At 34.9% G+C, this 11,314-nt stretch overlaps 1 protein-coding gene across 1 annotated transcript; it reads left to right on the top strand.

Moving 5' to 3' along the window:
- Positions 1-800: 800 nt before the first annotated feature.
- On the top strand, positions 801-10,391 carry LOC145581981 (protein NEDD1-like). The gene is made up of 10 exons (XM_081639020.1): positions 801-1,132; positions 1,216-1,328; positions 4,067-4,327; positions 4,418-4,522; positions 5,597-5,662; positions 5,765-5,986; positions 7,616-8,146; positions 8,839-9,429; positions 9,568-9,747; positions 9,912-10,391. The coding sequence occupies exons 1-10, from the start codon at positions 997-999 to the stop codon at positions 10,017-10,019; spliced, it is 2,313 nt and encodes a 770-aa protein (XP_081495146.1). The 5' UTR covers positions 801-996; the 3' UTR covers positions 10,020-10,391.
- Positions 10,392-11,314: the final 923 nt, after the last annotated feature.

The following is an 11,314-nucleotide window of genomic DNA, read 5'->3' as shown; positions in this document are numbered from 1 at the left end:
GGCGGAGATGAGAGAGAAAGAGAATGAGAATATTCAGAAGAAGAGAAGAAAGAGAATGAGAAGATGATGGGTTTTTTTAAAAAAAAAGTTTTTTTTTTAATTTTTTGGTGGCTGACGGGGAGGTTGTTAGGGTGGCTAAGGAAGGAGTGGTGGCCGGAAGGTTATAGTGAGGTTGACTGGCTCTCACTAACGGAATTATTAACTGAAAGTGTTAAGTGGTAGCAATTTTTAACAAACTTGCTTTTGTATGGTAGCAAAATACTCCCTCCGTTTTTTTTTTATTTGCATCACTTTCCTTTAATGGCTGTTTTTTTAAAATGCATCACTTCTATATTTGGTAACTTTATACTATATTTTATCATTTTTCTATCTTACTTTAAACCTCATTCAACTTATTTTATCATTTCTCTCTCTTTCATGGTCTCCACTAAAATAATAAAAGTAGCTATACCCTCTCACATATTTTCTCTTTCATGGTTCCCATCTTAATTTTACTATAATAATTTATTCACCCACTCACAATATTATATTACTCTCCTAAAACTTTGTGCAATCCAAAGTGATGAAAATAAAAAATAAAAAAAAACGGAAGGAGTAAAATTTAAATTTTATCCGATAATAAAAGTGAAATGCATGTATTTTGATGGTAGCAAAATAAAAATTTCCAAAAAAAAAAAAAAAAAAAAAAAAAAACCGAGCCGAAACATCCCACCAACCAAAACACCCTCAAATCACCGTTGTGAAATTGGGTAAAAAAACTCTTAACTCACTCCCTCACTTGCTAATTGCTATCTCCGATTTCAAAATTCAAAATCGTCTTCAAAAATTGGCATAGTTTCTCTTTTATTTTATTACGAAGTATTATTATATACTCCACTATAAACTGTTCATCATCTCTCCATTCTTCATTTCTTCCCCAGCAATCACACTATACTCCACCATTGATTCAAACCTCGAGGAGAGAGACAATTTTCTGGGGTTTCTCTCTTCTCAACAATGGTGTTGTTGGCCGCAAGCGGCGGCGACACCGTTAAACTTTTCGATGTTTCCGTTGAGTCCGGCGATCCTTGTTCACTGAGTTATACTCCATCGCCTGGTTTTCAAGTTAACTCCGTCAAATGGAATCATACCAGTTAATTGTTTTTTCCCTTTTCTTTGGGTTTTTTTTTGGGTTTTTGAATGTTTGATTTGATTTTGATTTCTGGGTTTGTGCAGATTTGGTGGTTGCGAGTGCTGGAGATGATAAGAAGATTACATTATGGCGCAAAAATGGACAGAGTATGGGGACTATTCCTCTTTTAGGGTCTGAATCTGGGGACAATATTGAGGTGATTTTGTTCATCTTTTTTTTTTTTTATTTATTTTTTTTTTATTTTGATTTAAGTGGGTTTGTTTTTTATTTTTGGAATTTTGATTGCTGAGTTTTTGTGTAATTGTTCTTGTTGATTTTTAGAATTTTGGGTTGAGGGGGAAAAGAGTATGAAATGAGGGTAGTTGGGTAGCCATTGTAGGAGTATCTTTTGTTGTATTTGATTTTTAGAGTATATATGGAATTAGGTGTACTCGGGATCATTTAAAAATTTGTATGAGTTTTTGTTTGGGGAGATTGTTATGTGTAGTTAATCCTAGTTATGGGTTGAAGGGAACAAGAGTTGGAAATGAGGGTAGTTGTTTAAACTTATCGGAGTAGATAGTTTTGATTCGCCTTTTGTTTCGTTTGTATCCAATTTAAGACCGGCATACATTGGTATTACCTTTGGCTCATTTCTTGTTCCTGAATCTAGAATGGCCTGTTGTTTAAGGATTAGACGGAGAAGTTGGAAACAGAAAAAAGGGTTAAGACTTTAGAACAAAACTACTTGATGAGGAAATAGTTGAAATACAGGGTTTTGATTGTGGGATTGCTCAGTTTAGATGGCTAGGTGTGAAGCTTGGATTAAGGGAATTATTTAGAGTAATGGGGTCTGACAAGGGGAGGTGAACATGTGATTGATAAGGTGTTAGACTGGTGGTGTTTATAGGAGGCAATAGTGGTGGGAGAATTATTACTCTTGTTACTTTGCTAGGGTTGTACTAGTCTATTACTGTAGGGGAGTAATGAACTGTTAATCACTGTTTGATGTTTGATTATGGAACTATGGCACTTTACTAAAGTTGTTGATGATGTAGGTGCTACTTGCTAGTGAATTTAGTCTATTGTAATCTCATATACTTCCTCCATTTCCCTAATATTGCAACACTTACTATTTTAGGAAGTCTCACAAATATTGCAACATTACCATGTATGCACATGCTTTCTCTCTATCTCTCTCCTCATCACATTGGCCTTTATTTTTATTTCTCTCTATCTCTCTCCTCATCTTAAATTTCATGTCTTCCCCCCTGTTGCAATATTAGGGGAATGTAGGAAATATATATAATGGTACCAAACAGGCTTGGTTAAATTGAAGTTTCATTCAGTGTTAATCTTTGTATTTATATTTCAGAGAAATTATTTTAGGTAGAGTGATGCTAACAGCTTGGGAAAAAGGTTAATAATTCAGAGAAGTCTTTTTCGGTTTATGAAAAGCTATGTATGTCTCTATATTGCCGAGCTCATTAGTTAGAATTAAAGCTCTCAAACTCGCATATTGTTGTTTTTGTATTGGCATAAGTTAGGATTTCCTATGAAAATATGATGTTTAGCACTCCTTACATCCCATGAGGACCACTACTATTGATTCATCACATGTTATATATTTGTAATGGCTGCATGTTATAAAATCAGCACCGTGTTTGTATTGTGGTATTGATCATAGGGGGAACGCAAAAATAGATTTGAGAATAATCATAAGGATGAAGGATGTAGAATTCAAACAAATAATTGATATGATTCTATATGTGCTTCTCTTTTGATGATGTTGTACAATAAGATGGAATATCCATGGGCCAAACATTTTTTAATCATTTGATCAATGTTACTACTAGTAGACCTAAAGCCAACTAAAGGCCAGCTTGAAGTTATTTATCAAACAAGTCAAGGGTGGAGAAGCTATGGGATAACTGCATATTACTCTTTTTGTCGTCTTCTTAATTGTGTGATCAATCAATTTTACTACCAATATGCCTAAATCCTACTAAAGGTTGGCTTGAATTTTATTCATCAAACAAGTCAAGGATGTTGAAGCTTTGGGATAACGGCGTGATACTCTTTCTGTTGCCTTTCATTTTAAAATTATTTGAAGGTTTCGTGTGGTGAGTTCTGCTTCTTTTCTCTCATATTTCCTTGTATTGAATATCAGCTGCACTAGTTTTAAATATCTATACTATATATTAAAAAACGTTCCTAATTAAGGATATACACCACTTGTTACCCTTCTCTTCCACCAAGAGGATGCCACATCATCCAATCAGAAATATAAACGGTACACGTCAATAAAAAATGTTTATGTCAAGAATTGAACTTGAGCCCATTAGAAAAAGAATATGAAGTCATTTCATCTTTGCTATCTATAATTTTGTTAATTTATTCTTCTTAAATATAGTTAATGTACACCATCAAGCTCCATATTAGATACTGACTTAAATCTAAAATAAAAGTATTTAAGATTATCATATACATGCAAGAAAAAGTCAAATTTTTTTATATAAAATATAATACATAAAATACGATAATATTAAACGTATCAACTTGGGGCATCACCCGGGCTTAACACTAGTTGGTGTGTTAAAGTATGTTCTTGCTATTAATGTTTTACGGATGGGTTCCAATTCAGGAGCTTTTTCTTGATTATTTATCTGACTGCAAGTTGGCTTTTGTTCAAAATGAAAACTGAGTAGGCTCTTTATAAGAAATTCAAGTGGATTGTATATATGAATTTTTTTTACGATGAACTGGATTCCTGGATCTGATTCTCTTTTTTGGTGTTCCTGACAACACTACGACTAGTCTGTGAGAGTCATTTTAAGCCTTTTGTGTGTGTGTGTGTGTGTGTGTTGGGGGGGGGGGGTGGGGGGGATTAATTTTGAAGGTGGTTTTTTACTCTGTTTCTTTGATTTCATCTGAAACTTTTCTGATGTATTACAGGAGGCTATATCATCCATTAGCTTCAGTAACAAATCCTCTAGGTACTTGTGTTCCGGGGGAAGTGGTCAAGTTGTTAGAATATGGGATCTACAGAGAAAGCGTTGTATCAAATGGTTGAAAGGTCATACTGGTTCAATATCAAGTGCTATGTATAATTGCAAAGATGAACACTTGGCTTCCATCAGTACAAATGGGGATCTTTTGGTCCACAACCTTGCCTCTGGATCTAGAGCTGCTGAACTGAAGGATCCTCACGGACAGGTTGGTTTTCTGTTTCTGTATCTCATCAAGACTTATACATCCTTCTGTTTTGGCTCTGCTAAATGCTCATGTATTGGATGTTAAGACCAGATGTTGAGAGTACTTGATTATTCTCGAGTTAGCCGGCATCTCTTGGCAACAGCTGGTGATGATGGCTCTGTTCATTTGTGGGATACAACCGGTAGAAGTCCAAAGGTATGTACGAGATGAATTTTATGTTAAGAGGCATTTATGATCTTGTGTAATTTTCCTTTCTTTTCTTTTTATTGAGTAAAACTTTCTAGCTAGCACCTGAATCCTTTATGTAAAGATAGAAATCTGATTTGTGCTTCCCTTTCATGAATTTCTGTGAATATAGGCCAGTGGTGTTTCCGTTGTTTTTTGTTTTGTTTTGTTTTGTTTGGAGTCATGTACCACCTTCCATTTCTTTGAGTTGGTTACAGATTACAGTTACTGTTGGTACAAAGATTAAGGATAGGAGAGTCAGAGAGAGTTTAGCAAGTAGGTCATGTGTAAGAAAATGTGGGACAGATAGTATTGTAAGTGGGGTTTATGACCTTTATGTAATAAACAATAGGAAAGCAAGTTTTGGAAGTGGATCTTGTGTATGAAAAATTAGGGAAGAGAGTAACCAATTTAAAAGAATGGAGGTTGTAATCTATGGCATTTGACTTTTTTCTACTACGTATTACTTTATCTGTTTTTTATTAGTTGACACATTTCATTTAGGCATGTTTGCCAATGTATACTTTTAGATGTAAATAACTTAGTATCTTTGATTACGTATTTAGCAAAAATTATAAAATTGGGTATTTGGAAAATAGATGTTTGAGGCGGAATCTATCAAGACTGTATATGACTATGTTTTTTTTTCTAATACTAAATCACAAAACAAAGTCAATGCAAGTTATGTGAATAGTGCCAAAGTCAAAATGTGTCAACTAAAAAAGGAAGAAGTATTTAATGGTTGTTGGTATCTCGGGTTTAACAATCGGACCCATTGCTCTTAGTTTATAGATATAAAATTGATTGTAGAATTTGATGTAATCATGTAGGCACTTAACAGTAGAAGGATTCAAATTACCAATCTTATATTCATACACTTGCCAACCTGTTGTCAAATTTTTGACATTTGGTTTAAGATTTCAGGAATTTCAGGTTATCTAATTTCTTGTACAATAGCCTAGATCTTATTATTTATTTATTTTGAGAATTTTACTAAAGAAATAGATATTGAGTCTTACACGTTTACTCCTTTGTATTTCATAGGTCTCTTGGTTAAAGCAGCATTCAGCACCTACTGCTGGTCTGAGCTTTTCTCCTTCAAATGACAAGGTCTGGTTTTAATGTTCTTGAATTTTGCTTCTGAATCTTGTAAAATTTTTAAAGACATTGAAAGTAATTTCCTTAAATGGAAATTTATGCTGATTTATGCAGATGATTGCTACAGTTGGTCTTGATAAAAAGCTGTATACTTTCGACTCAGGCACAAAAAGGTCTTCGTTTTGCATTTCTTATGAAGCCCCCTTTTCTTCATTGGCATTCAGAGAGGATGGCTGGATATTGGCTGCTGGAACAAGCAACGGTCGCGTGGTTTTCTATGATGTTCGTGGAAAACCTCAGCCTTTTACTGTTCTTCGTGCTTATGGACATTCAGAGGTAACTTTCATGGTTTACACATCTATACGTTAAATAAGAAGGCAAATTGTTCATGGCTTCCTGCTATGCTATTATTTCATATTAATGTCAGCCATGAGGATTCTGAATTTAAAGGGCTGAGATCTCTATGACTCTATGAGCGCAAGTACCAGATGAAGGCTTGTGTAAATTACCTTATCACCTTAACAGATATTGTCTCGTTGGTGTATATGAAGGCTCATACGTCATTCTTGTAAAATTGTGGTTATGAATTTTAATACTATGCATGAGATAGAGTATTGAGGTAAGGATTACCGTTATAGCAGTCGGTACTAGAACTCCTGATAAATAAAAACTAAGAACTAGCTAATAAAGGGGCTGGATGCATTTTTTCATTACTCCCCGGTTCCAATGCCTTTGAATGGCTTGATCACTTAATGGAATTATGATGAGAACCTCATCTAAGTTATAGTGCTCACAAACGGCTTGTGAACAAAATTTTTGAATCACACAAAATTATATGATTGAGTGAGCCTTTGTTCTTGTTCAAGCTCAGCTTACTTATCTAATAAACACATAAGTGTGTTGATCTTGGGTTTGTCAAAGTCTCAGCTCATATGCACCTTAATTTACACATGCATTGTGACATGAGATGTTTGATGTCAATCTTTGGAGAGATGTGCTCACGCTCTTTAGGGGACTCTTTCAAATTTTTAAGTCCACAATGTAGCCTACCCCACTTATGATGGAGTAGGAAAATTTTTGTGGATGACTATACAGAATAATCACTTTTGGCTCATGTAGCCGACCCCACTTATGGGATTAAGGCTTTGATTGATTGGTTTAAGTCCACAATGTGATTGGATGATGACTAAGCAAAAGCTTTTAATTTCACTTGTAACTACTTCGTATTATCCTGGTGAAGTAAAAGGAAGTGGGGTGCATCAGAGAACGTATTTTGATATCTTATGGGGGCTCAATTTCTTTGTAGCTGACATGTTTCTTTAGTCACATAACTTATGTTTGCCACTACAAATATTAAACCATTAGTATCTTTAATAACTGATTTTGAAAAATTATTAAAAATTATATCTAGAATTATATGTTGAGACGAATATAACAATTCCCCTCATAATTATTTATTTCGTTACATATAAATCACGAAAGACGGTCAAGGAGAGTGTGAATAGTTCTATAGTCAAAACGTGTTGATCAAAAGAAATGAAGTATATCTAACTTTGCAGCAGAATCTGAGGATAAATTAATATATGAATATATATTAATATGAAGGAATTTAACTCTTGATTAGTATATCTGAATTTTTTGGGAGGCTTTCTAGTGTTTTTTTTTCAGGAAATCTTTAAGAGCGGAGTTAAATATGAGTTTTGGAGTAAACTAAGGCCTTATTCTGTTCTCCTTGGATAAGGGTCCATAAGGCCATGACAATTCAACCATTTAAAATTAACTCAGATAAGCTCAAGTAAGCTGAGACAAGGGTTAATAAATTTATATAAGGGCGAATCTGTTCAGAAAGGGTTAGTCTAGTAAAAAGAAAGAAGCCCAAGTATTTGGGAAGGTTTAATTTCATGCTTTTTCCTTTGTTATTTGTCAAAATCGTAAGTATTTCTGACTTTGACATTAATTTATCAGGCTGTCACAAGTTTATGTTGGCAAAGATCAAAACCCATCGATGTGAATGAGAAAAACTGCACGCCTGATATAGCTCTTTTAGGAGGGGCTGTCGAGGACTCAATTTTAATGCCCGACCCGCTTCCTTCTGCAACATTAATCAGTGCTCCACAAGCAACAACTTTTTCTGGTCCTCGTCGTTCAAGCTCTGCTGTGGAATCATCTTTTGCTGCAACTTTTACGAACAATAATCAGAATTCAGAGGAAACTCCTCATAGAAGCTCATTGAGGACTGGTGGAGTATTGCCAAGATTACAAGCAACTAGGAACTATAACTTTAAGGATGATATGGATGTTTTCTCCCCACTCTTAGATGTTCCAATTACACCCTCACTTGATAAACTATGGAATGACAATGACTTATCCCGAAAAGACCAACCTGGCGATAAAAAAGTTTCTCCACTATTTCCCAATCGAAAATTCACACTTCCGGAAGCTGTTAATGATATACACCCAATTTTTGACTGGAAACCCGGTCCAGCTGCTAAACAGGTATGAATTTTTCTCTTTAATCTTCTCAGGTTGTAGCAACTTGCATGTGATTGCATTTATAATTCTCATGAATGTTCAAGAACTGCTGCAACTGCATCTTTGCAAGTAACTGTTATCTTCATTGCCTGTTAGTTTGAAGATATTGTGCTTTATCTGGCTTTTGAAGTATGCGTGATCTTTGTTTGTTCTCTCTTGGTCATTGTGATATGATTGAATGTAAAACTAACAATTCCATTTCTAGTAGTAAAAACCTGCAATGGGGAAAAATTATATGTAATAAATAATCTATTTCAATTTTTATTTCTCTATTTAAGCTCATCTATAATAAATCTGCTTATTTATAGCAAATCAATAATTACTCTTAATTTCCTACAAAGGCCACAATTATTGGCCATATATTTACTCCTGTTTACATACAAATTCTATGGTAGGTAAAAGATTAGAAGAATTTGCACCGACTCTAAATTCACCAAGGCATGTAAGTAATGATAGTATATCTTGTATGATTTATTTTTCTTACATCTAGTAAAAAAATTTCCAAAATATTTCAGTTAACTTGCAGACAAATTTTGTCAATTGTGTCCACTGCTATTAAATAGCACCTCTCTTAGTGATACAGCTGAATTTGGTGTTGAACTTACCAGCTAAAAGTCCAATTTTTGTTTTAATTTGCGGAAATTTTATTTTTCTAGGATGACTTCCATTCATCGATTCCCGGTTCCACTCCTACTGCATCGTCCAGAAGTGAGGATTCATCTATTACTCCTCCAGAAGCATGGGGTGGTGAGAGATTATCAGATAAGATTGCCCTTCATCGTCAATCTCTAGCATCACGTCTCAGTATGTCAACATCTACCAGTACATCGACTTCAACGCTCACTGGATTGCAAGATCCATCTGCAAGCCAGTCTGCCTTGAGTTACTCCACAAGCACAAGTCTTATGTCAAACTTTCGAGCAAAAGATACATCATCTGGACAAGAAAATTCACCTGGAACATTTGGACATGTCCCCTTTAGTGCTCTCTTGAATGTTGGTTCAAAACCTGCCATAGGCCAGGCAAATCCTGAAGCTATTGGATCTTTGAATCCTTCTCGAAGATTTTCCACCTATGCTGAAAGGATTGGCAGTTCTGCAGCATTTACTGATGGCGTTTCTGCTTCATTGGGTTCGCCTAAAACCAAGAAAACAGGAGTTGAAACCCGGGAAGAACTTCAGAATAGTTTGTTGGCCAGATCTGATATAACATATGCCACTGAACCTGGATTTCTTCCATCTGTTAATGTATGTATTAACATAGATGTGTTAACTAACCACATGCTGTATGATTGGATTTTGAAATGTATTTTCTGAATTTTTTGCTACACTTTTAATGATGATTTACCATGAAGAAGACTAAATAAGTTCCTTTTCCTGCTTCAGGGAGCACCAAATTTACATCAGAGAACACCTCAAGCTGACCTGCAGCACGGATCCTCCAACTTCACCCTTCAACTGTTTCAACATACGCTACAAGAAACTCTATCATCCTTCCAAAAATCAATACATGAAGACGTGAGAAATCTTCATATTGAAATTCTAAGGCAATTTCATATGCAAGAGGTATGTATCATACTAGCACTTAAAATACACGTGCTCTGTTTTCTAGGTTTTGCAAACTCGTTACTGCTTTACCTTCCTTGCTCTGTACCTTTCTTTTTACGCTTTGGTACACTGGTACTCTGGTGCACTTGCTCACATGTTGGCGGTTTCATATTGTTGTACAGACAGAAGTTTCTGGTTTTATGAACAGAGTCGTGGACAAACTAGATTCACTTACGGAAGAAATTCAGGCATTGAAGAAAGAAAATGAACGGCTTCGCCAATTGCTTTGAAAACTCAGAGATCTTCGGATTTTCTTTGTATTCTTTTATTTGGAGGAGGGTGTTTGGTTGTTGGTTCCATTTTTATTCTTTCTTTTTTTGGGTTTTCCTGTATGTATATATGCATCACCGAGTGGGTGATGCTTTTTTTTTTTTTCCTTTCCTTTTTAATTCCAATTTCCTGAGCCAAGACAAATTTTTATTTTTTGGCTTAGCATTGCAGGAAATTGTGTGATTATAGCTAGAGAAAATGAGTGTTAGGATTACAAGGCTTTTTGTCTCCGTGATTTGAATCGTGTGAAAAAAAAAAAAAAAAAAAAAATGCTAATCCTTTTGATTATCAAATTATGCAGTTTGGCCCTTGATTGAAGATTTCAAATTCAACCCAATTCTGTAATGAGAATTAGCTATTACTGAATGCTCTTGTATTCCAAAACCCAACATTGAAGAGTATCTTGGGTTGGTGTGTACCAAAATGATTGATTAATGATCTCAAAATGATTATAATATGGGAACTTGAAGGGAGATGGGGGGGAATGATGATGGGATCGAGTTGCTAGAGAGTGCATTTCAATGAGCATATTTCGTTTGGACGTAGATGTTCGTATTGGCAGTATGCTCTTGTTTAGAGGTTTGTTTGCAGAAGGAATGTAACTTCTGTAAGGCCTTATTAAAGCTTCCAAAGTGTTCCACTGCTCCTTAACAACTGACGTTGTGATATTTGGTAAATACAATAAGGCATGAGTAATCCTATGAAATATCAATTGAAGGTCAAATTTGCTCTATGGCTTGACATAGTATGTACCAAGTACTTGCTTTTCAATATCAACGCGTACTTGAGCATATGGGTGCCATATTTGATTGTTCGATTCCCTTTGATGTACTCATATAGTTTTATGCCTTTGCTATCTTGTATCATTAATTTATGTTGAATTCTAGTGATAAACTGTTAAAATTATCAGGCCTAAAGCATACTTGTATAACTCTAGTTAAAATGAACACAGGTTTGGTCATTTGATTGCACTGGATAATCAATTGATGTTTTAGAGGGTTTTAATTATTTTGTCTAAACCTGTCAAACAACAGCGTAGAAGTTTCTAATAATTAATCTTTGAAAAGGCCATTTTTGGCTTATGATAGATTTCTGGCATAAAAAGCATTAAACACTGGTTCATCTGTTTATCGGTATCTGTTCTAACCAGCGTAGTTTACAGATCAAAATAGCATTTCTTCCCTGGCTCGTCGTGATAGAAAATATAAATTAATTATGGATGAAATGCTGCTAATTGTGCCTGTGTCCTTGACTC

The sequence above is a fragment of the Chenopodium album genome, chromosome 15 (genome assembly GCF_948465745.1).
Source record: "Chenopodium album chromosome 15, dcCheAlbu1.1, whole genome shotgun sequence".
Taxonomy (NCBI): domain Eukaryota; kingdom Viridiplantae; phylum Streptophyta; class Magnoliopsida; order Caryophyllales; family Amaranthaceae; genus Chenopodium; species Chenopodium album.
This window is presented reverse-complemented; position numbering and strand designations above follow the sequence as displayed.

Bases quoted from the DNA above. Each gene is read 5' to 3' on its own strand.
- LOC145581981 (XM_081639020.1), top strand. From the start codon at position 997: ATGGTGTTGTTGGCCGCAAGCGGCGGCGACACCGTTAAACTTTTCGAT. The intron at 8,147-8,838 runs GTATGAATTTTT...TTATTTTTCTAG, and splicing joins CCGGTCCAGCTGCTAAACAG to GATGACTTCCATTCATCGAT. The intron at 9,748-9,911 runs GTATGTATCATA...ATTGTTGTACAG, and splicing joins GGCAATTTCATATGCAAGAG to ACAGAAGTTTCTGGTTTTAT.